Source organism: Amphibalanus amphitrite, unplaced genomic scaffold (assembly GCF_019059575.1).
Source record: "Amphibalanus amphitrite isolate SeventyFive unplaced genomic scaffold, NRLGWU_Aamphi_draft 001253F_arrow, whole genome shotgun sequence".
NCBI lineage: Eukaryota > Metazoa > Arthropoda > Thecostraca > Balanomorpha > Balanidae > Amphibalanus > Amphibalanus amphitrite.
The window spans coordinates 132935-156946 of record NW_024882746.1 but is presented as its reverse complement, the minus strand read 5'-3'; the positions used below and the strand labels follow the sequence as shown (position 1 = coordinate 156946).

The window sequence follows — 24012 nt, the reverse complement described above, 5'->3', positions numbered from 1 at the left end:
GACATCAGAACACTGACGTCAGACACGTGATGTCATTGTCAGTGATGTCAGTGATGGCAAGTGGCAACACTGACAAAGCGCGTGGCTTTGTAAGATCACAGACATGATATGCAGACAATGGAGACTAGACTGCAGTGACACACATTGGAAGAGACGTTTGACCACGATACCAGGTAGATTAAAAAGGTTACATCACAGAAACGGGAAAAATGCGTGGCCAACGAATGACTTAGGAAACCTTTCATTTTCTGACAGAGGAATGAATGGGATCAAGATGCGTTTCATCACCGGGTAAAAATCGCCGACAGCACAAAAGGTTAATAGCGACATGGAAAAGTACAGTGCACTTACATAAGCGGACCCGTTGACCCGGGCAATTAACGGACTGAATTGAGCACCCGACTGAGTCATATGTGGGCGAGACGTTCAATAGACTCCGGATACCAGAGACGATTTTATAAGGAAGTTATACACAAAATAAAAATGCAGTTGGAGATGAAAGAACGAGAACATGTGAAGAGTCAATACAATTAGGTTAAGTGATCGGCACTCACCAAAAGTCGCCACTAAATGTAAATCCCAGTAGATCAATCATATCTTCTTTCTGATAGGTGAACTTCTTGAGACCCCCACTCTTCAAAATCTTCCTCGGCTGCTCGCCGCCCAAGTCCAAGAGTCAGATCACCGGCACAATTCAACTGGAGCGTCACAATACCACACCAGACGAGCTCCCGATGTAAACTGACGGCCGGCGCGCCGTGCTGTCCGGCCCTTCCGTTAGCTGCTGTCGACATGACGTCACCGCCGAACTGACCAATCAGAGCGCGGCACGGCGCCCCAGCTCGGCAGGTGGTCGGTGGCTGGTCAGAGGAGGGCGCTCCAGAGCTTCTCACCGCAGTGAGCATGTTCTCACGGCGTGAAATTGACCCGCATCCATTTCATGGTCCCGAACGAAGTGACCAGGTTTCCCACCACAGGGCATTCTATCAACAGGTAGAAATTGCTCACTTGTTCAGTACCAGCAATTATCTGGAGCTCTTTAGATGAAGTGACTAACCTCTTACAAAAAATAAGCAGATTCTCATCTCGTTGAAAAGGTCTTACCATTCTTTCTCTTCTTTAGGCAGGTGATGCATCAAATAAAGCTTTCGTAATTCCAATTGCCAGTCACCAAGGGAAGCAATGCCATAAAAACATTTGGGACATGAGCTTACTCATAAGAACCCCATATGTGACTTGGATAATCCGCTACTCGATTTCATGAAACCGGTCCAGTCCAGTGGAGAATTCCACTCGACGAAGGGCGAAATCCTTTGGGGAGGTGGTCGCAAAAACCTTTTCAGACATAGCCCATAGAGACAAGGGTGAAGACCACTTCAGACACACCGGCTTGGGCCACTTGAGCCTCCTTGGAGAGGACTCAGACAGAATGAGAACGTGCTTCCAGAGGATTGGAAATTATTTGATCTTTTTTGCATTCGTTTATCAGAAGATGAAAAGAATGTGAAAAGTGTTATTTGTATAGCTTTCAACCACCCTGTGTACTTGCAAAGCTGAACAGCAGTGCTACTCAACATCTGATCAGCAATCTTCCTGAAAATCCCTGGAGGGCCGAAATCAACTACGTCGCAAGATACTGTGTGGAGAAACCCCAATCTTTGTTCGATTTCGTCCCGTGCGCCAGATTTCATCACTTACGAGTACGACGACTTATCTCAATTTCAAGGAACGCATCCCGGAGGTCAAGCACCGCCAACGAAATTGAAGTTGAACGTCTCCAATATCATGTTTGTAATGGACTTCCTCTGCAGTTACACCCAGAACTTGGCTAGAATCTTCTGGTACTGACGTCAAAACATGGAACACCCCAGCAGTAGCACGTGAGGTGTTCTTGAGACAGTGCAAGATAAAGCGTTAGATCACCACCGGCCGAGAAGCCAAACCAAACACCACTAGCATCGGATTCGGCTGTTCAATCAGTGATGAAACGTGTGAAATATCGATGAAGTAGCGATTCTCTGAACAGGCGGTCGCTCCAACGTTTGGTTCAGGGAAATCAGCCGCAATGTGTGATGTCCAGGACACAAATTCAATAAACAAGTGCAGTCTCTGAATTCACAGCCAGGTTTTCTCAAAGAACTTCGATATCGCTGAATAACCACAAGACGAAAAACAGCCCAACAAAGAAGAGAATGCGAGTGTGAAATTTGAATGCAGCTTTGTGGAGATACCGCCTCGCTGAGGTTTATTTTACACCTAGTCCTAGACCTATACCTATGTCTAAAATCCATTTCAGTGGAGATTCGAGATATCGTCACATTTTTTAAAGACAGGATAAAGTCAAGGGTATCGAGGACATCAGAAGCCCTCGAATCCATATTCAGTGAACTAATGGGTTCGATCGAACCAGCATGCTAATAAGGGGACGACTGATGTGGCCCATGATAAGACATCGTTTTCGGAAAAAGGGAAATATGGGATCAGATTAGGACATACTAAGGTCGAACGGAAGAACCGACTCGAAACAACAGTCACTGTATATGGATTACAAAATATAAAACTGAAAATTAAATTCAGCGTTCAAAAACGGCGAACGAAATTTACGAAGAAAAGATTGGCCATCGATTCTAAAGGGAAACGCTGAAGACAATGGCGCAAGCAACAATCGCAGGGCAGGTCTGTACCGGCCGCGGTGGGCTTAGGATAGATCGTCTAGACAGCCAGCCAGCGAACCCGGTGACCAAGCCAGCTGATGTAACCAGGCCAGGATTGGGGAGGATTACCGGGATTTCAGGTCATCCCGGTTCACGGTCACTTGGGACAGTTCACACGTGCATCCCACGGGTGTGGCTTTAGGATTAGCGGGGGTGTAGCGTGACTGATAATCCCCCTAACATAGAGATGCATACAGTGGCGCCCAGATTATAACCACGGAGCAGTCACAACAGAGAGTTAATTACACGATACAAGTTGGACTTAACCAGACCAGGGAGGGAAGAGGAGAAGAGAGGAGAGGAGGAGAGAGAGAGAGAGAGAGAGAGAGAGAGAGAGGGGGGGAGGGCCACCACATCCTGGTTGCTGTTGCCATGCAAACAGAGTCACCAGCACACACAGAAATATTGAGCGGAAAAACGGTGTAATTGAAAGTACCAAAAGGAACATTTTTTTGGTGTAAAATTACTCTGTTTTCAGGGTAAAAGAACACTTATATGTGTGTTTTGCTAGCTTCGGAGTGCTTCACTATTGTGTAGGAGAACCGCTTTCAGTGTAACTTTACCGCGGATCTCGCGTTACATTTACGCACAAATATGTGTTTTTGGTAAAAAGTACCAAAAGGAACACTCGCGTGGTAATCGTACACAAATTCATGACGGTAAATTTACACAAATATGACGGTTATTATAACGATTTTTTCTGGTAAAGCTAATGTTGGGCCCGCAAAATTTGTAACGCAAGCGACACGCGGCGGGACGTTGTCGCCAGCCGCGAGCCTAGCTAAATGCAACGAAACATTGTGATGCTCAATGCCTACCCCATGCTGCAAACACGTTTGTTTGTTTGTCGTTTATTGTTAAGAATCGACATCACATCTGACGGAAATAAAAGTTAGATTAGCGTATATACCTTATCTATATATAAGCTGATATTTCACAACGCATGGGCGCCGCTACAGGTCGCAGCCACCGCCAGTCTCCCGTCAACTGCCCGTAATTAATTAATAAATAGAAAATATATCATCTGTACGCACTACTTCACTGTGCCAAAATTATCGTTCATTTAATTAGCCATCGGCTCTCTGTTGCCTATCTGGTAAAATATTAGCATACCTATACCTAATTAACCCTAGAAAAGCATGAAAGTGCATCCATTATTTTCATAACACGACAGCAGCTCAGTTGAAAAATTACAAGCCCACCTTAGCACTCCGACAAAGCTGGATAATTTCCAGCAGCTCCTCCAATGTCGCTCCGCTTCAGATTTCAGACTCGGTCTTGATTGCAGTTATCGGACGATGACCACAATGCAGTATTTCACTTATTATTCACTTAGTCACTCATTACTCAGCTTATTATCGAACTAGATAAACACCACAGCACTGTTTTATCTCACTGATCGCACAAGAATGGGCAAACCCACTCTGCGCACTGCAGCCACAACACTCCCCCGCCGGCCCCCGCGGTCCCCGGCGCACAACTGACAGATTGCGAAAATGGCGCCGCCGCCGTCAGCATATAGCTCAAAATTTCGCTAAATTTACACTGGTTGACGTAAACGAACGGTGCTCTGGATGTGTACCGCAATTACCAGTGCGACACAACACTCATTCGCGTATGGATACACTTGCTTTGCATGGAAACATATCAGTTAGGTATTTGAACATCTATTATGCTGTTACATTATCCTGTTTTGCGTAAAGATGCTTGTGTGGTGTAATAAAACTGCCGATGTTTGTTAGATAACCAATAAACGTCGTATAAAAACAAACTTATTCTTGATGCCTTTACATATTATGGCGTTGTGCGACGGATACCTTGCTTATTTATCACGAAAATACTTAAACTAAAGATATTTTACTAAGTGAAGCAGAACTTTGAAGCTAATTGAACTATTTACGAGTATATTGAACTTGACATCGCTCAATATTTCTGTGTGTGAGGGAGCCTTTCTGTCCGACAATTACACCGTGAAAGCAGCGGCGGGAAGGCAATCTTCGTGACGAAGGCTCAGCTGTCTAGACAGACACTGAATCCGGCCGACCAATTGTACCAGGCCACGTTAATGGTTTCAGTGTATTAGTTGAAAAAAATTGTCTCGAGGAGACTGGGTATTGCGTCAGTCTTAGTAACGTACCATTCATTATATGAACGTACAAGCGATAATTACAGCTAATGCTGTCCTATAACTTTTCATTGGCTTGATTTTACAGCCGAACTTTTAAGCAAATCTGAAATAAGCATAAGAAAATGAAGAAAAACAAGTATAGAGACCAATTCTAATACATTATTCATTCTTCCCAGGTTTTCATGACTAGTTGGCCCGTGACCATGATCCACAACTACACAACCCACCCCTTTCTGACCGCTACACTCCCATCGGATCACATCCCCCTACACTCCCCCCCCCCCCTCATCACGATGACATTAGTGACATCCGGGGCCCGCCTGTGGAACTGCGTAGTAGCCAGCTGACCGCCGCCCGGCGAGGCGACCGCAGCGACCTCTACGGGCCGCCAGAGGGCAGCCGACCAGACCAGAGCCAAAGCCGCTCGACGAGAGCCAAAGTCGCCCCTAATGGCACTGCTGCCAGCCCGCAGGGGTCACGGATGGGCTAGAGCCGGTTACGGTCAGTTTGACTGAAACTCTGCCAAAAGGAAAGTCATGTGACTGATTGGAAAATTTAATTAATAATTTATAGCAAAGTGTCCCTCAAGAGGGTTACATGGTGCACCTACTGATAAAACTGATAAAAGAAGAGACGGCGTGTCTTCGAGGCCTACGCTTAATTTGAATTTTAACTGGAGCCCACTTCATACTTTTCCAATCAATGAGTGATAGTCAAATCTAAACATACGTCAAAGCAACAGCACAACAAACATTTCATTAACAAACTGAACGGAATAAATGGATCCTTTGCAACGAAGCCAACATGTTCGAGCCACCATGCCATGCGGGGGCAGCCACGCCGCCATTCCACCAGCCGTCTGAACTCTGCAGTGGGTGGGTGGGTGGGTGGGATCGATCCGCCCCCAAAGTGTCCCGGCCCTGCCCGGCGGTCGGTCGAGGGCCGGCGGCCGGCCCGGTCACCTCCAAACATTGATCAGAGCTCTGCGCGCCGCCCGGCGGAGGAGCGACCCCACGCACTCAAAGCCGTGCCTTCAGAGAGGAGAGCTCGTCCCGAGGTTTGGTCAAAGGTTTCATAAAAGAAGAAGGGAAGCGTAATTCGGTTAGGAAAAGAAAAAAATAAGGATTGGGCTTGTAACTAGGGTTTCAAGGGGAGATTGCAAACAAATACAGTATACCTGCCATGCGCAATTAAAACTCAAGAGTATGATTTTGAAAACAAGTAAGAAGTAAGCGAAATAGTACCGATCAATCCGAGAAAATACGAGAGGAGATAACTCCAAATCAATAATCTTTCATCCATCTTTTCTCATTTTCCTTCAATAACAGACGATCATCTTAAAATGAACCCTACTCCCAGCACAGCCGTATAAAACACCTGTTTTCCACCTGTTTTCCCCGCGAAGTCTCATATCCGCTTATTTCAATCCTCACTACCCTTGCCTTTTCTTTCCGCATACGCACCACGCACCATGTTTACATCAGCAGACACTGAAGGTGATCCCAGCACGTCGCGAGAGCACGCCGAGAACGACAAAAGCACGCCGCCAAGGGCGTAGCGAGGGCACGGCCTGCACGCCAGAGCATCGACCAAGGAACGCTGCCAACCAGGAAGCGTTCGTCTTCCCAAAGCCCTCTCGACCCCCCCCCCCCTCCCCCCCAATCAAAGACGTGAAGGTTGTACACACATACTGACATACGTACAGAAACGTACGCAGAACCTGTCAGGTTTTTCGAACACTTGTTTCCGCAAACACGCAAAGGAGTGGCCCAGGCAGACGTACTGACAGAAATACTCTGACACACGTGTAGCGAAGTACCTAGAAATGTCATAGGAATTGTCACAACTGCTAAGTCGTAATCGATCGCCTCTTCAGAAAGCCAGACGGAACGTGCAGTATAATAGTGTAGAAGCTCTCAGAAATGTCAGTAACACAAGTCCGGAATGAGGCAATGGCAAATAGCATGTTTCTTTTCCGACAGAGCTGTCGCGTGGGAAAAAGTAATGGGAGTAATATGTAGCGTAACGTGCTCTGGTATTTAGCGTGATACTGATACCGAGTGCGTCACACGTACTTTACGCAGTTATGTCGCTTGTAGCATGAACTACAGAAGTATGTGTAATTGTGTATTGATTGGGTGATATCTGCCTTTTTCTATAAGTGAATGTTAGAGCGCAAGTTGACAGAGTCCATCAAAGACACGTGATTCTTATGACGTAGTACGGCGTAATCAGTAATCACGATATCGCAACTTCTAAAAACACCAACAACGCAAGCTCATGAACTTCGTCCCGTCCTTGATGTAAATCAATCCTCTTATCGAGTGTACTGGTCACACCACCGTGGCGCCACGCCAAAGAGGTCACGCATCTACGCAGCAGCACGCACACACGCACAGTTGCCAATAATTTAGCGCAGCTCCGCGCAGCCGGCCACGCCCGTAGCCTAGGCCAACGTCCTGTCATGACGGGCCGCTTTACTGCGCAGAACCCCCGCCGGCGTGGGTGGGGAAGTAGGGGGGACGGAGAGGGGGGGGGGGGCGGTGGCAGCAGTGACACATGGGTATCGATTTGTAATGCCACATCGCTCATGCTGGACAGAACGAAATGTCGGACGTCTGCAATGAATAAAAGAGAAAGTCTTTGAAACTGAAAGGCTGCTAGTTTTCAGAACGACCTTGATCATCTTTGTAATGTTAAAGGTGATTTAATGGATGAAATGTGAAAAGTTGTCGTGGTCCTTCGCTGAACTACGATATAAAGCCAATTTAACGCCAAACTCTTGCTGTAAATTAACTTTGACAAGGAGCCGCTATAAATTCTGAACCTAAATTACAATCATGACACCGATTTGTCAAAGCAAGCCATTAACTAACGCAGACGAATGTCGCCGTCCAAGGACAAATTTAAACGACCCAAAACCAGCCGCTCATGCCACATTTCAAACTTCAGTTCATAAAACACCAACTCTGGTCTTCAATATTCCCGAATCAGCATATCCAATTTTTAGGTCGATCAGGCTGTATTACAGACAGGTCATGACCTTCATGGTCATGTCATATTAGCGTCAGCGATTACGGTGGTGTCAATGCCCTGACCTGTTTGATTTGTCTGGCAAAGGCCAGTGACCTGACCCGGGCACTGACCTCAGATGTTTGCTTACTGCGCTCAGGTCATGCTCCGTAGACAAAAGAACACCCAAGCAAAATTTTACAATGGGTCCTATTGAGTTCAAACCAAATGTCACGAGACGACAGAAAGCATTTAGCGTGGGAAAATCGTGGCGCTACCACTACTTTTTATCCAAGATATTATTATTAGCGCTCGATTACACCACATCCCTTCCAAACACTATAATACTGTTCTAGACATGTGCCAAAAGCGAGCAGGATTTTACACAAGCCAGTCTGGGTAAACGGGACTGACTCATCGATCCATAGCGAGACACACGCGTGGCTGTGTAACGTGTAACGCCTGTGCGTGCAGGTGCGGCGGCATGCGCACTGCGTACTGCGTAGCTCGCAGTGTCTGTGACCCCGTGCGACCAAAACGGTCGAAAGGGGAAGTGTAGCATGGGTACAGAGATCTCGGCTTTTAGGCGAGACAACCACGCTTGACAGGGCATCTCCCTCATCGAGACTTGAGCATATATGCTAGAATAGTGGAATGATCAATGATCATACTCGTATATGATCACCAAGTGGAGCGTAGCATCAATCCCCAAGGCTTCTGTTCTATTCAATTTTAAAAGTTATTTTATTTCTCTCCCTGTCTGGTTCCTCCATTCGTCATTAGCGGCACGCGACGTGGAGGCGGAAGCGTCCCGTGTAGAGAGAGTGTGGGAGCGGATGGAGAGAGGGGCGGAGCGCCGGCTGGCACCGTACGCTCAAGGTGACCCCGGCGCGCGGTCCGCCCGCCCGGGACCACACAGGGAGGGGAGGGGGAGGGGCGGGGCGGCGCCGAGTACACCTGCACTCGGCCACAACACACCAAACACGTGGCGTGTGCGCAGGGGCGGCACCAGCGGAAACGTCTCGGGAGGGGGCAAAGAATCAGCTCGTCCTTAGTGAGGATTTTACGAATGACACGGGTTCAACAAAAGTTTAAAAAAAAATGTACCCGTGAGACTGGTATCGTAAGGTCTATCCATAAGCAAACATTCTAAAAACCATAATAAACGACAAGGATTCTGAGCTGCCCCCCTTGTCATCACAGATGCCTATGGCTAACGCCAATGTCCTGTCTGTGATGTCTGTGATGTCACAGGGGGGCGGGGTCACTACCACGGAGGAATGCACACCGTCTTCGGGAAAACCCAAACTACATAGACAGCAGACATCGACAGACCACAGAAGACAAAACGGCAAAAAAACAGGTCACGTGCAGGTACACCGGTCACAACATTTAATTCCACATTCCAAATAGTGGACACAACTAAGACCATCTTGAACGCGGCATTGCAATCTTTCACGTATTGGGAGAAGACAAAAGAACGAACAAAACATAATCACAAGAGGCAGGACAGATCTCTACCACTGTAGTCAATAATCAAGCATCCCTATACCCACCTCCATCCCCACCCATCCCACCAGGCATCCCCAAGACCCAGCCACCTACCTTGACGACGTGTGATGCGTCCGACCCAGACTCTCAAAGCTAGCCGCGCGACCCTCGGCAAAGCGTTCCCCCTCTAGCCTCTTGCAGGGTGGCTCTTCATTACGGTCGCCAGCCTCTCGCCGGGGGTCGACAATGCCACCGGCGTGTACTGAACCGAGCAGGTGAGAGGTCACAGCAGACTGGATTGATTTGTCGACACGTCTGAAACAAACGAAAAGATTATGGTTAGATGAGAGGCCCGAATGAATTCCGAATGAATGGATTGACTTGGTTAAGACGAACGGACATAGCGCCTTTTCATTGCTATGGGTAATGTGTGTGGCTGCGGACAGGACAGCCGGTAAACAATGAAAAAAGTTGCCTGTTCTGTAACATATGTGCCCGGACCCTGGGTGCAAGGCCAGATTCTTATGTTTCAGATTTTCTGTTGATTTAATCCGATAGTCATCGCAGACTAAAGTGATTCCAAAATGCACTAATGCATTAGTGAAATTACTTAGCGCTTTGTCCCGCTAATTGTGATTAGTCTGGGTTCAATCATACTAACCAGATCCATTGATTGCTTTAATCACGAAAGTCTGCCTCGAAATCATTTTGATGGGGCTCATTCCTGTAGCTAATGAGCGGTTTTGGCGACCTAAGCCCATAACCATGTGATACGGTCCACAATTATACCGCCTACTAACAACGTGGTCTCGAAAGCAGCACGCCACACTCGGGAACTCAAAAGAAAGTTCGTGGCTTCGATGATTTTGAAGTATCGAACAAGACTTTCAACGAATCCTAAATCATGTCAACAATAAAGATGAATATTACTATACAAACTTAAATCACCAAATCAAGGTAAGCGACTCATTTGAGATACATCTTACATAAACATTCATTCATCGAAGCGGGTCATTCACCCCAACATGCGTACCCAGCGCTCAATCCGTGTAAATGGATCCCATGGGCCCTTTACTCATGTCTACATCCGATTGCTGAAGGTTGGCTCGGCTCTGGCGCAGTGCCCAATAGTTGATGCTCAATGCTCATGTCTTGTAGTCTCAGAATTACCGTCGTTTAACGCGCTTCTCGCTCCCAAAATAGACACCTAATCCGCCTCCAGTAGTCCCCAGATGCACCGAGTGCAGTTCGGTAAGAGCAGCCTCCGACGGTATCACCCATACATTCAGTGACCCGACCCATACAGCTAACACGATTACTCGGAAGGTCATGACCTTTCTGGGTACCCCGAACGCCCCGGGCTAGAGCGGGGTCAATCGACCTAGCCCGGGGCGATCGAACTTGGCCGGGAGGTCGTGCAAACAACGGGGACGATCTGGGTCACATGTATCACCTGACCTGAGACAAACAGTGAGATAGCGAAGAGGGAGAGGAGGAGGACAGCTTCTCGCAAGCGGAAGTTGGCATTATTAGACACCAGCAAATGCGTGGTCATACATTCCCCCCCCCCCCAAAAAAAAAAAACGGTTTATTAAATATTAATCATTTGATGGTTTCCTCCAAAGGTTTCATCAACAAGCAATGCTCTAGAGAAAGAAGCCCTCCCAGTTCTAATTTCGGATCAAATTCGTCGCACATGGTAAAAGGTCCACTCCATGAACCAAAATAGGATCTCGAGGTCCTTCAACTCTTCTCTCAAGATAGCGCGAGTCCAACTCGGTCAGTGGAAGATTACAATAACCTCAACCGCAGCCACGCACGGCCTATTATCCGTCTGCGCAGCGTCCACAGCCAGACCCAGCCCCGTTACCGGTCACTGACTTGCAATACCGTCTTTCTCAATGGGGCAGCCGCATTCCTCGGCGCCTACTTTCATCTTCAACGATCAGGGTCGTTCCTGCGTACTTTTCCAGGGGCTCGCGCTGGGGAATGGAAAAGTACCGCTCGCGCACGCCTTCCATGACCGCGCCGGCGACGGCGGTGCTGGCGACCGCTCCAACGCCCAGTATATCGATCCGACAACTCCACGGTGGCTGGCGGACAGACTTGACAGCCGCCGCCGCCTCTGAAACGCCCACGGGGTCCGGCAGGACGCCAGGAGCCGCAACTTATCACCGGACAGTTCTAGACAGAGCTCCAACAACAACACATAGCAAATCTCTCCATCTGGGGCATCGAGGAGCCGCGACCCTCACAATAACGGAACGCCAGTGCATGGCCAGACGGTCGTTAGACGTTAGGCTTAGTCGGCTTAGACCTTGGCCTCGAATTCCACAGAGGCCCGTAGTTGATTGACGGCGGATGAGCAGTAGCCAGTTCCTACACCCCCACAACGGTGGCAGCCAAAGGCATCGTTTGAGGCTCTAGTACCCCCACCCCAACCCTCGGCACCCCTCTTCAAGGCCGACTCGTTTAGACGATGGCCCTGAGCACTCGGCGAAGCATTGTGGGCGACCTTGGCGATCAAGGTCGGTCCAAATAGCAGGCGAGTTTGGCTGGAGCGAGTTTGGCTGGAGCAGCCCCGCAGCTGCAGCTGCAGGGCCTTGGAAAGGGGAGCGCGGAGGCACTCTCGTCCGAGTTATTGCTGGAAGGAAAGATATTGCCAGGTTGCATGGCAGTGCTTCGCACATGGACTCACCATGCTCACTGACTGGCATCCACATAGTCCCGTGCTAGTAGTAACATTCTGGTGCATTGACACGAAGATGTATATCGACTTAGCGCAGCGAACTGCACCAATGGCGTTGTCAAAAGTAGGTGCCTAGCTTCCACCGAAGCAGCGAATAAGATTACACCCGCAGCCACAGCCCCGTGGTTTTCAACGGGAACTGCCAGCAGCTGCGAGGCAAAATAGAGACATGCATAAATTTATGCATGTTATGCATGTCGGCATTCTTTAAAGAATGCCGACTGGCGACCACGTTGAAATCACAACCGCAATGGGATACAGGAAACGGACCGGTAAACCCCACGAAAGATGTCTATGGCGGTGATAAGTTATCGGGTAGAGGCATGAAGGGCACACAAATTACGAACGCGTCAAAAGGTACCGTAAAGTGGGGGCTATTTGAGACAGTGGGGCTATTTGAGACAGTATTTAAAATCGCTATAAAATGAAGAGCGTTTGATTTTTATATGATATTTTTGTTCAGGAAGGTGTGAAATCAAGCAGTAAATCGCCTGAGCAAAAATTAAGCATAAATTTCAAACGGTTTTTATTTTATAACAGTTTTAATTACTGTCTCAAATAGCCCCACTGTCTCAAATAGCCCCACCTTACGGTATGCGATTCAGGAACAGCAAATGCTGATGTATGGAACATCAAATGCTTAAAGCCTAGCGTCCGTGATTTTAAAAGAAAATCACTGCATGTACACAATTCATTATGAAACAACACTCCCTTATAGCATCAATTTCCACATAAAAATGCTCCGAAACTCATAAATATTCAATATAACGAAACAGCAATGCGTTCATCCTCTGAATCTCAAAGGCACCAGGAACAAGTTCTTAACTGCAGACTATTTGATCACGGCACATCAGTTCTCAAGTAAAGCGATAAGCCTTTCTCGGAACCGCCTGGATACATTTCCCATGTGAACCAGACCTCAGTGGCTTCCAAAGGCCAGTAAACCCTGGTACACTGGGTCTCCAAAGCCAGGCAGGTGTCCCGGGCTGGAGCGGCCCGGGATATGGGCACCGTTGCAGCGCGCAGCAGAGTGCAAAGGTCACGGAAAGTTCAGGGGCTGCGGCCAGCCAGCCAGGTAGGGTGACCTTAGACAGGTACGGTAGTGATGTTATAAGGTCGCACTTGAACTGCACATTGACCAGAACCTAGCGAAAAATATTCTTTTCAATCAAAGATTCTTTATCATCATTGGACATTGTTCGCTTTGTGAAAGAACAATGCTAAATGGCATCAGCCTTGACAATGCCTATATTTATCCCATTTCGACTAGCCACGAATATTTGAAATTCATTTGAAAAGGAGCGCTGCAATACTTGGAATGGTTGCAAGCTATGCTAATTCAATCGCATTGAACGATATTGTTCAGCCCGCATTCACACCTGTCACAACACAGCACGGAAGTGAAATGTGCAGCTGCCACGTCAAAGAGCCGCTGGTTCTGCCCAGGAGGTAGTGATGGACAGTGGACACAAAGACATCACGATGCACATGCATAATAAATCAGAGCTGGGGCGTTCCAATGCAACATTATTGGGGATTTGGTCCAGCCGATGCAACTTAGAACACCCCTGTCCGGGTACCGGGGACACAGAAGATGACCGAATGACCCTCAGACATGGATGAATGACCATACAAGTTGGTCAACTCGTCAGAAAAAAAAATACTAACAAACAGGAATGCCATCAGCCAGTGGAAAACGAGAAACTATGCAACCACACAGCATCCCTTCAATCGATCAATCATACCGTAATAGGAGGTGTACTACGACAGAAATAGAAACATTTACAGGCAATGATAGAACAAGGAAGATGAATATTCTCCATTGTTTTCACATTAGCCTTTTAGTTTGGCAAACACTCCAAGGACGCAATGACAAAAAAATCACTGCAAACATATCTTATGACAAAGGAATCACTACAAACTTATCCGATGACGAAGGAATCGCTGCAAACTTATATCACCTGGCAAAAGTACTATACGGGTGGCAGTACATTAGACATTATATCACTGCAACAGTGCAACATGACTGAGGCCGTAGTGCAACGCAATGATGCGCATCGATCGACAAGCTTTGTGAGAACGAACCATTGGCCGTTTGGCGGCAGGTGATTCATCTTTTGCGCAGCAGACCACGGACAACATATACGTGTGTTGATGAGGTCGTTACAAGCATGCGATCGTGATGTTACGTGGACTAAAGCTGCATCAAAGCGATGTTCCGTAACAGTTACAGATCAGAGTGCTTAATGATAGAACAGGCTTGTCTATTTCTTGGATGACTTTGGAAATAAGTACATACATCTTTTTTACGGTGGCTCTGTCCTTGTGAGGTCTTCCATGCAAAAGGTTCAGGCTAAATGTATTTTGAATAACCTTACAAAAGGCAGAATGATAATAAACTGTCAAGATTTATATGTACGTCTTTAACTATCCATTGGCGCTCACAATAAGATTTCTTATTTTTGGATGTCACATTTCCATCCTAGCTAAGCCAGTTAGATGCCCCTATAGCTCGATATATGATTATAAAACTACTCAGGACGGGGATGTTCTGGGGTTCGTGGGAGCAGCCGCGACCACTTGTGGTTCGTTGAGTGGGACGGGCCGTATCCGGCACTTTGAGCACGCAAACTTTGCTTTGTTAAGTCTCTCAGTGACCTGGGATTTCCGCATCCGACGAGAGAGGTCAAGGCTGACGCAACAAGTTCGGCTCAACTAGACCTCAAACTTTGTAAATCTGCCCATCCAAACTGGTGAAGCGAAGCTTTATTAAGACCAACTTTAAATATTGAACGTTTTAGTATGCAGTTTCTGAAACAAACTAATCTCAAAGTTAAATTTAACCACATCTGCTGAAAATAACAAACACATCAAGAAACATATCAGTAAAAGAAAATATCTATCTTATTAATTACAGATAAAAAAAAAACGGAAAGATAACGCGACATCATCATTCTCTGCCAGCGCCCCTATATGCCGAGCTCTAGCCAGGACGGCAGGTCACCCCCTCCCCTCCCCTCTCCCCAAGGACGTTCCGTGGGCAGCGGGACACTGTGCACTGGGTCACCCAGGTGCGTCCCCCTCCCCTCCCTCCCTCTCCCTACAGTTGCATCAGCCTGCCTCTGACTGGCCAAAAACGCGTCTCCGTCGCATTATTATCCTGGGCGAACGGGGGGGGGGGGGCTGCGTAGCTGATATTGATAGCGACGAAGGCCGAAGGTAAAAAAAAAGATCGTATCGAGGAAACTTTAGAACAGTGAGTTTAGAGTCTCAGGTTACGGTTCGTTTAGTCCATCGCTTCGGCAGCCATAGCGCAAAAGGCAAGCGGCACATGCAGAGTGCCCGCATGTGAGAACTCTGCATGCATAGGCAATGCATTGATGTAGGATGATCTCTTCAATAGTCCTTCAAGCTAATAACAGACATACCTTCCCCATCAACAATGACAAATCAAGGCAAACAAATCCATCAAAGTGGCCGTTTAGACCCGCTCCTTATCTTCAAACCAGGACAAGGGACAGAGACAATGTCAAGGACAGTACGGAAAACGTCTGCAGCCAAGTTCCCATAAAAACCACGCTGCAAGCTACAAGGCCACCGAAACCTTCACTGAAACGAAAAACCTGTCATCGCTAGTCGCTCCAAAGCTAAGAGCATGAAAAAATGATGCAGCAGGCTATGATACTGATGCAAGTCCGCTGCCAACATGATGCAACATCACACTTTAATCTGTGCTCATTCTGGTCACTCATACAAAAAGCATGAGTCTAGTTGAGTGACAAATCACATCAGCCTGTACCAAATATTTCATCATCTTCACACGCGTGTATAAGAAAAAAACGCCAGGCGAAAGAGGTCGCCAGCCGTTTTGCCGCTTCCTCAGCACAGCACGTTACCCAAGGCTGGGCTCTATCAGGCGTGACAGCAGTAGCGGGGGATGGGGAGGGAGGGGGGGGGGAGACAGGGGCGGGCACGAGAACTACTTCAGCTGTCGCTTCCCGAGGTCGCTGGTTTCGCAGAAAACCGGATCGGAACCTGCTTACAGCCTGTTTTGAATACTTGTTATTCTCTGCACGAGCTGAGTGACGAAACAGGTAAGCACGGCTGAGACGGATAGAATATCAGGCTGACCTGTTTGTAGGGCTTGCACGTGGTTATTTTGCATGCCTATACGTGGCTCGTGGGTTGAAAATCCCTATTTCTACGCAATATACCCACATATGTATATCTTATACCGTCTTGGCAAAAGAAATGCTAGTAAACACCAGCGAACGTCCGAATGCCGTGGCCAAAAAGTTCTGCCAAAGAACAACAAACTGAACCTCGTGGACCCATTCATAAAGGGACACAACCAAACGTTTTAGGACAAACAATTCCCTTCTTTCAGAGCACTGCCACAAACATTTCAACCTCAACCTCCCGAGACAGAGCATCACCCCTCCATTCCCACTCCCTGAATCCGCCACTGATCCACCACTCTACTTACCTTTCCAGTACATATGGCACCGTCTCATCGACGAACAGCATATCAAACGACAGGCTGGGTCCGAGGTCGAGCTGCTCCAGAGCCTGCTCCAGGCCCTGCGGGTCGAGGACGCCCTCCATTTCGGCAGTCAGCGCAGACTGCTGCCGGCCACAGATTGGGCACATGTCCGGGCCGCCCCTCAGCGACCTCAGATAGCGGCGACCTGAGCGACCTGAGTGACCTCAGAGAGCTCTGTGACCTGAGCGACCTCAGAGAGCTGCGACCACGGCTTCGCGGGCTCTCTCACGGAGCTGAGATGTCTTTTCTACAGCCACACAGTCACAAGTTTGATCAGCAAGGTCTATCGATGCCTTCAAAAACCCACCGATATGGAGTCTCACAACACTCTTCACTCCTCGGTCTCCCAACGCACTGTCCAACACTTCAGAAGTCCTCTCAAACCTTCTCCCTCCGAAATCTTCAGACCGTCTTGGGTATACGTCCGCCCCCAATACTCTCACTATCCAACTGGCACAAGCCACGCGGCCGGGCAGCCTCGACAATCGACGACGCCCCGGTCCGCGCAGCCGCCCTGGTGCCGCCGGCTGATGCAACAGCGCGCGCTGGCCCGGGCCGAGCCTCGAGCCGCCCAGCCAGCCGCGTGGGGCTCGGGCTCTCAGCGGGGTGACGGCGCAGTGGGGCGGGGGGAGGGGGGGGGGCGTGCGCAGGCGACGGGCGAAAACACCCGGGGTCTAGCGCGTGCCGGTGAGACATCGACCGGAGGGGGGAGGGGGGGGGGGGCGTGGGAGTATGATAGTGGTGGGAGGAGTCAGGTGTTTTCAGGGTCGACAAAAACGACACAGTTCCGTTGATGGCTGGTACGCAGTACGGGTGGCCTTTTAAAGGACGATTAAATAGACGGAAATCAATGATGAAAGACGACTGGTTCAACGAAGCTACAAAATCGGAATCCCACACCTTGACCTTACGTTGGTAACCTGGCCTGTCGATATACGCAGTTGCATCTTATCTCATGTGTCATGGCAGCTCGACACAGCTTCGATAGGGCAATAATCCTTAGATGAACAATCCCCCGATATCAGTTGGGGTAATACTTAAATAACCGTCAGCGATAGTACGGGCAATCTATAAATAAAGCTGATAGGCAGCCCATCACCGTGTATGATCATGAAAAATGAGGCGCAATCAGTTAATATTGCAGTTACAATGTTGCCATTTCAAATACTACGGTTTATGTTGTCTGCAGGAGCGTGTGAGCCATCAAAAGTTCTAGAGAGCGGGCAGCAAACAACTGTTGTCTATTGATTTTGAAGGCATTTAGCCCTGTGGCACTCCTGGCTAGACATGGAAAAGTGAAGCCTGTAAGCGAATCCCCAGCTAAGCAACTCACCTAACTGCGCAGATTGCAGAAGCCTTCTAAATGGAGAAACCATGTAAGATACCTATGTGAGGGCTAAAATTAGCCGAATGTGCCACAGACGCTGTATATCAGCAATCATTGTAGTGTGAAATGTAACATTATAAGTCAACTGATAATGTTTTTTCTCCGCGGTGAGGGCGAGCGCCGCCCATGTGATTGCGTCATACCGCCCGCTCGTCAGGTCCGCATGACCCGAGCCCGGGTCATTCGCGCTCGCAGCGCCGCCGAGAGCAGTCAGCCACTGAGCCGTGGGCTGAGCGCGGCGCTTCCTGCTTTTCGTGACGTGTCGTGTTTTTTTTTCGACACTGCTGCTGCTTGACAGCACTGGAGGTGAGGTGTCTTGGAGATCGCATTAGTGATAACTATGTCGATACCTTTGCGGCCGCATTGCCGATCAGCAGATATTGCATTATTGATCAGCAGATTCTTTGCTTGGACTTTCCAAGTCTGACTGGTCTCATCGCTGATGACATCTTAATGTTTCGCGTTACGTGCGAGCTTGACAGTCTGTGCTGTGCGCGCAATATTCTCGGCCCTCGTCAACCTCCGGTCTAGCAGCATGATTTTCGCATTTTAGGAGGCTCGTTTGTAAATTACCTAAGTACCTATAGGTAGCACCAATCAAGCAAAACTAACTTCTCGCTGAGTTTTGAGCTGCATGGGACGGTCTAATTCCGTCCCCGCCTACCGGTTTCCTTCCCCGTCTGTGCCGTGGACGGTCGCCAGCCGCATCAGCTGCTCATGCCTCGGGGCATTTATCGGCGTCTGGTGCCTGGCCGGCGCGGCCCGGACACTAGTCCGGCCGACCTGCCCACTGGGCCCCCGGGGCATTGACCTACTGACCTCTCTCCCGCATGGGGCGATTCGCATTGACCAGATTCGGACGCAGATACATAAGTGAGTGATGGACAAATAACTTACAGCTACATCACTACAGCTATTACAGCAGCCTGGCATGAAAATTTTTGCGATGGATTAGTACATATGAGCTTTTCCACCGCTGCATTGGCGTCTCAGTGCATCGCTTGCCTCAACCTCGGTCGTCTCCGGGCGTTTTGCAAAATGAAAAAAAAATAATAAAACTCTGGTAACACAAAGTAGCCTTTGGTAACACGACTCATTATGCATTGCTGCCTCAGTACAGGGCTCGCTTAACGCGTGCCCCGTGCGTCTATGGTTTGCTTTTTTCTCTAACGAAATGAGCAGAAGTACGCGTCACTTGGCAATATTATTCCATTAGTAGTCAAGTTCCGGTTGTCTCCGGCACACAGGGCAGCCTGACGCATTAAATGCTGCGTTTTCTGGCATGAGACAGTAGCATAAAGGCCTCTCAATTGCACTGGCTCAGGACATGTTGGATTTTTCTCCGGCCATGCCAAGTGTTACCGGCTATTACTTAGAGTACGCCATGTTGGCACGCCACATGCCACATTTTTAGGTAACACAAGTTGGCTTGTTTGTCCGGTCGTTTTATCGGCATTGCCGGTTCTTCGTATTAAACGGCAGACTATGTAAAGAAAAGTCTGCACTATTTGCGACTTTTCCGTCGTTTATAGGCATCACAGCTGCGTTATCGGCTCAGTGCATAGCCAGTCTCGGCTCTGGTCGTCTCCGGTGCTGCGTTTTAGATGAACACGTGCAAAACTGCGTTTTCTGGAATTTATTAGCACGCATTTCACACTGCGTCGCCGTCTATGAATAACTTGTTTATGCTACGGTCGCACCCGAGTCCGGTGCTGCCGCCTTGTTAATGGCAAACCAGTAAAATACTGGTCAAATTTCAGTAGCATATTCAGCTAGCGCTGCGTTTGAGTCGAGCGCGCGTTCAAAGCGTTGTCGTCTCAGGGTCGAGCTAGCATAGGCTCCGGTCGACTCCGGTGCTGCCGCTATTGTTAATGGCAAACCAATAAAATACGTACTACTGGTCAAATTTCCGTAACACATTTCACAGCTGCGTTGTCGGCTTAGTGCAGTCTCGGCTCCGGTCGTCTCCGGTGCAGCCGTCGGAGAAATTAGTACGCAGGTATCTCCCGGCCGTTTCCATAGCCCAATGCGTAATACCTGGTTAGAAGCACATAGGATAATTTGCACTCGATATCTTAAATATCTCAAACAAATTATTGAAGTAATGAAATGTCCAGTAAAGCATAGCATCTCTCAAATTCAGTAACTCATCAGCTCAGTATATATAGCTCGCTTATGCTCCCGTCGTTCCCGGTACTGCCGAATGCCGGCTGCAATACCAGAGCTATGTTTGAGCCCCCAGACAGAGTTATCTCTCAAACTACATGCATTATCCGGGTGTGTCACTTGACGATTTTTGCGTCACGCCTCTAGCAATGCAATCGTTGTCTTCGTATACGAAGACAACGTTACGAAGGCAATGATATACGGAGCTGCTTTCCGCTTATGTCTTACCCCAGTAATACCGACTTAAACCTGCTGAGTCAAACTGGCTTTTATCTTAAGTTTAATAACAATTGTCTCAATGAGGCTGTCGTCTCAATGCAGAGCTTGATTATGAGCCGGTCGTCTCCGGTCCGGTTCGCCTGCTCATGGCCTTGCATAGTCCGGTCGTCTCCGGTATCGCCTGCTCATGGCCTTTGCATAGTCCGGTCGTCTCCGGTATTGCCTGCTTATGGCCTTTGCATAGTCCGGTCGTCTCCGGTATTGCCTGCTCATGGCCTTTGCATAATCCGGTCGTCTCCGGTATTGCCTGCTTATGACCTTGCATAGTCCGGTCGTCTCCGGTATCGCCTGCTCATGGCCTTGCATAGTCCGGTCGTCTCCGGTATCGCCTGCTCATGGCCTTTGCATAGTCCGGTCGTCTCCGGTATTGCCTGCTTATGGCCTTGCATAGTCCGGTCGTCTCCATTATCGCCTGCTCATGGCCTTGCATAGTCCGGTCGTCTCCGGTATCGCCTGCTCATAGCCTTGCATAGTCCGGTCGTCTCCGGTATTGCCTGCTCATGGCCTTGCATAGTCCGGTCGTCTCCGGTATCGCCTGCTTATGGCCTTGCATAGTCTGGTCGTCTCCATTATCGCCTGCTCATGGCCTTGCATAGTCCGGTCGTCTCCGGTATCACCCAAGCCTGTGTCAAATGCGCATTACTGGTCAATCATCGGAAACTTATGGCCTTGCACCTATGGCCTTGCACCTAAATCGGTCGTCTCCGATGTCGCCGATGCTTATGGCCTTGTAAATATGTATAGTCCGGTCGTCTCCGGTATGGTCTGCTTATGGCTTTGCACCTAGTCCGGTCGTCTTAGTATCGACTGGCTTATGACCTTGCATAGTCAACGCTGTTGCATAACGCATTATACCGCTCCGCTTAGGGCATAATTGCAGGGCAAAGCGGAACAAGCGAACGTGTCGGTGATGAGCGTTTCCACTGTCTCCTGCGGCGCCAGACACAACAGGTCGCCCTGTTCATCGGCGGCAACGATATCGCACGCAGGGTATTCCAGCAGCTTGAGCTCCTCTGCAGCAGGTTGAGGAGCTCTGCATGGCTGTAATTGCTATATGAGCTGAATCAGTTATATAGTTCGCGTATACCCCGTCATGCTCAGAGACAATCTTCGGAACGCTCGCGCTTTTACCCCCGGGCCTGTTTCTCTGGGGCGGGATGGTGTCCACCCTTCGAAGATATGGGGCGAAGGGCTCTGGAAGCGTTCTTACCTATATCCCTTGTTGAATTTAAGATTGGGCACAGGCAATGAGCTAGCAGAGGAACATGACAGTGAGCAGTGTGTGCTACTTTCGTGAGGTGTGTTGCAGTGCGCATGATGTGGAACATATGATGTGAGCATGATTTCTGTCTTTTTCATGCCTGCCACGAGTCCGCCTGATCGACACACCCAAAGCCTCGGCGTCAACACGCAGCAGCCGGCCTGACAAGCACACCTCGTCCAGCGTCGCTCCGCAGAGCACAAGGGGCGCCCTCAGGGGCTGCACAGCGCCCAGAGGCAACTCCGTCGCCGCTATGCCCCGACGTTCTCCAGTCCCTGCACTGGCTGACGCAGTAACATCTCTGAGGACTGCTCAGTGCCCAGCTACACTCGTCCGCTACACCAGCAGCCCCTGCCGATACCATCGCGATCAGCACAAAGCAGCTGCACGGGATAGTCGTCGGGATGGTTCAGGCAGCCAGTCGCGGCCGCTGCACCAGCTGTCATCCCCGTCCCATCTACGCAGCACACGTCGTCGGGATGCGTCAAGTCAGCTTTCTCTCAGCTCCCGGCATGGGGCTCTCCTGGAGGGAATATGACAAGTGGTTAACACGCGCTAGTGAGCTCCCTCCACACCTGTACAGTGTACAAAGTGGGGCGAATCTGATGCTATTTCGCCAATCTGGCTCAACTCCACTGGCCGCGGCATCACCACTCACCAGCGTACCAGCAAGGTAGGAGCTGGGGCGTTCGGGGTGCGGAGTTCTCAACTCCTGTGTTTCCGGTGGATGCACGCACGGTCGCTGCCACTACAGCCACTCCTGGCGTGTCTGCCGCGGAAACCACGGCGCTCTCCGCTGCCCCCGCCGCAACGCCATTCGCAGCCAGCGGCCGGTCACCCCTCACGCCGCCCTACTCGCTCCTCGGGAATAGCAGACTACCCGTTGGCAGAATGCTCGCCATCAGCGTGCCACATGTCGTTCTTCGTGAGCTTCTTAGTAGCTATAACTTATTTCTTGCGCCCTATGTTGGTGTAAGACTTCGAAAACTGCTTCATAATTGGATGTTTGGGGGCTGCTCTCAGTAGCAAGCGGCCAAATCTATTTTCATTCGTGTGATCCGTCGCCCATTATAGTGGATGCATATGTCAATTGCGATAGACGCGCGGGTCGCATTGCCGGTCCTGCTTCCTCAAGCAGTCAATGGATAAGAACGTTTTTCCCGAGCAGACTTATTCCCGAAAACGCCGGGGATGTAACACTTTAACCGCTACCTCTCCCTTCCGGAGGCCGATCTGTTAATGAATTTATCCCCACCTTATAAGTTAGAACACAGACACTTAGAAATAACGACCCCCAAATATAGCTGACTCATAGACAATCCTCTCGGACGACATTCCAAGTTCTTAATGAGTACTGTAGATACATCAGCATGAGTGCGTCCAGCGGGCAGAAAGTGAAGCTCCAGTGTGATCACCGGGGTAGGACGGATTAGGCTCGCTATTAACGCTTAAAAATCTCCCCTATCGCGACGTTCAAATCTTACATTGGTTTCATAACTTGCGTGCGTGGGTGGATCGGCCTTGGGAGTGTTTTCCTACGCCGAACGTATGATCTGCACCAAGGCACGTTCCGTCCGTACCATCGCATGGCGGTCAGAAAGACAGCACGTTTGGATCTCAGGGCATGGCCGATGATGTTGGTCCTTTTTGCCCAGGCCATGGGACTGGGGCTACCACGTCCCCGTAATCCATAGAAGTGTTCATGGCAGTGGCGCTAGCTCCTGCTACGACACGAGCCTATCACGCTGTCTGAAAGGAGCAGAACTTTCCTCGGGAGTCGGCTTCTGACAGCCTGTTTCTAGTCAGCGTCACAAATGTTGACAACCTTGGCCAAGCAGAGTTTTGCGTACTGCAATGCTTTTGCTAGAGCTGGGACAGCTATGTAACGCTCGCCGGCAAGTCACCATGTTTCGTTCAAATTGCTCAACGTTCCATGCCATTTTCACGCTGTTTTTTTTGCCCCTCTCCGTCGCGGCGAAATGGTCCGTTGCGGGCTACAGGAACATACTGGTGCACTTGCAGTGCCATAGAGTCCTGGCCACGACGCAGTTGTAGTATTCCGTGCTTCTTCCCGTGCTCTCTTTCCGGTGCGTGTTAGTCGCCATGCTCCACTGAGCGTTGGTCGTTGTGCCAGTTTGGCCAGAGGATTCATGTAAGTGATTCTCCTGGCTCTCTTGCCGTGCACTGGTCCGAAAGGAAAGGTTGCCAGTTCCGCCAGCCGAACTTTCTCTTTGCACTGTTCAGCCGTGCGCTGGTCCAAGATTGGTGCCAGTTACGCCGGC

At 49.4% G+C, this 24012-nt stretch overlaps 1 protein-coding gene across 5 annotated transcripts in view; it reads right to left on the bottom strand.

The window, feature by feature from the left end:
* Positions 1 to 24012, bottom strand: part of LOC122371528 (protein FAM13A-like) — a 146330-nt gene that overhangs the window by 25099 nt on the left and 97219 nt on the right. For all 5 annotated transcript variants that reach the window (XM_043347907.1, XM_043347906.1, XM_043347908.1 and 2 more), the window contains one exon: positions 9460 to 9660. In XM_043347907.1, coding sequence (XP_043203842.1) covers positions 9460 to 9660 — 201 coding nt within the window. The remainder of the gene's footprint in view (positions 1 to 9459; positions 9661 to 24012) is intronic.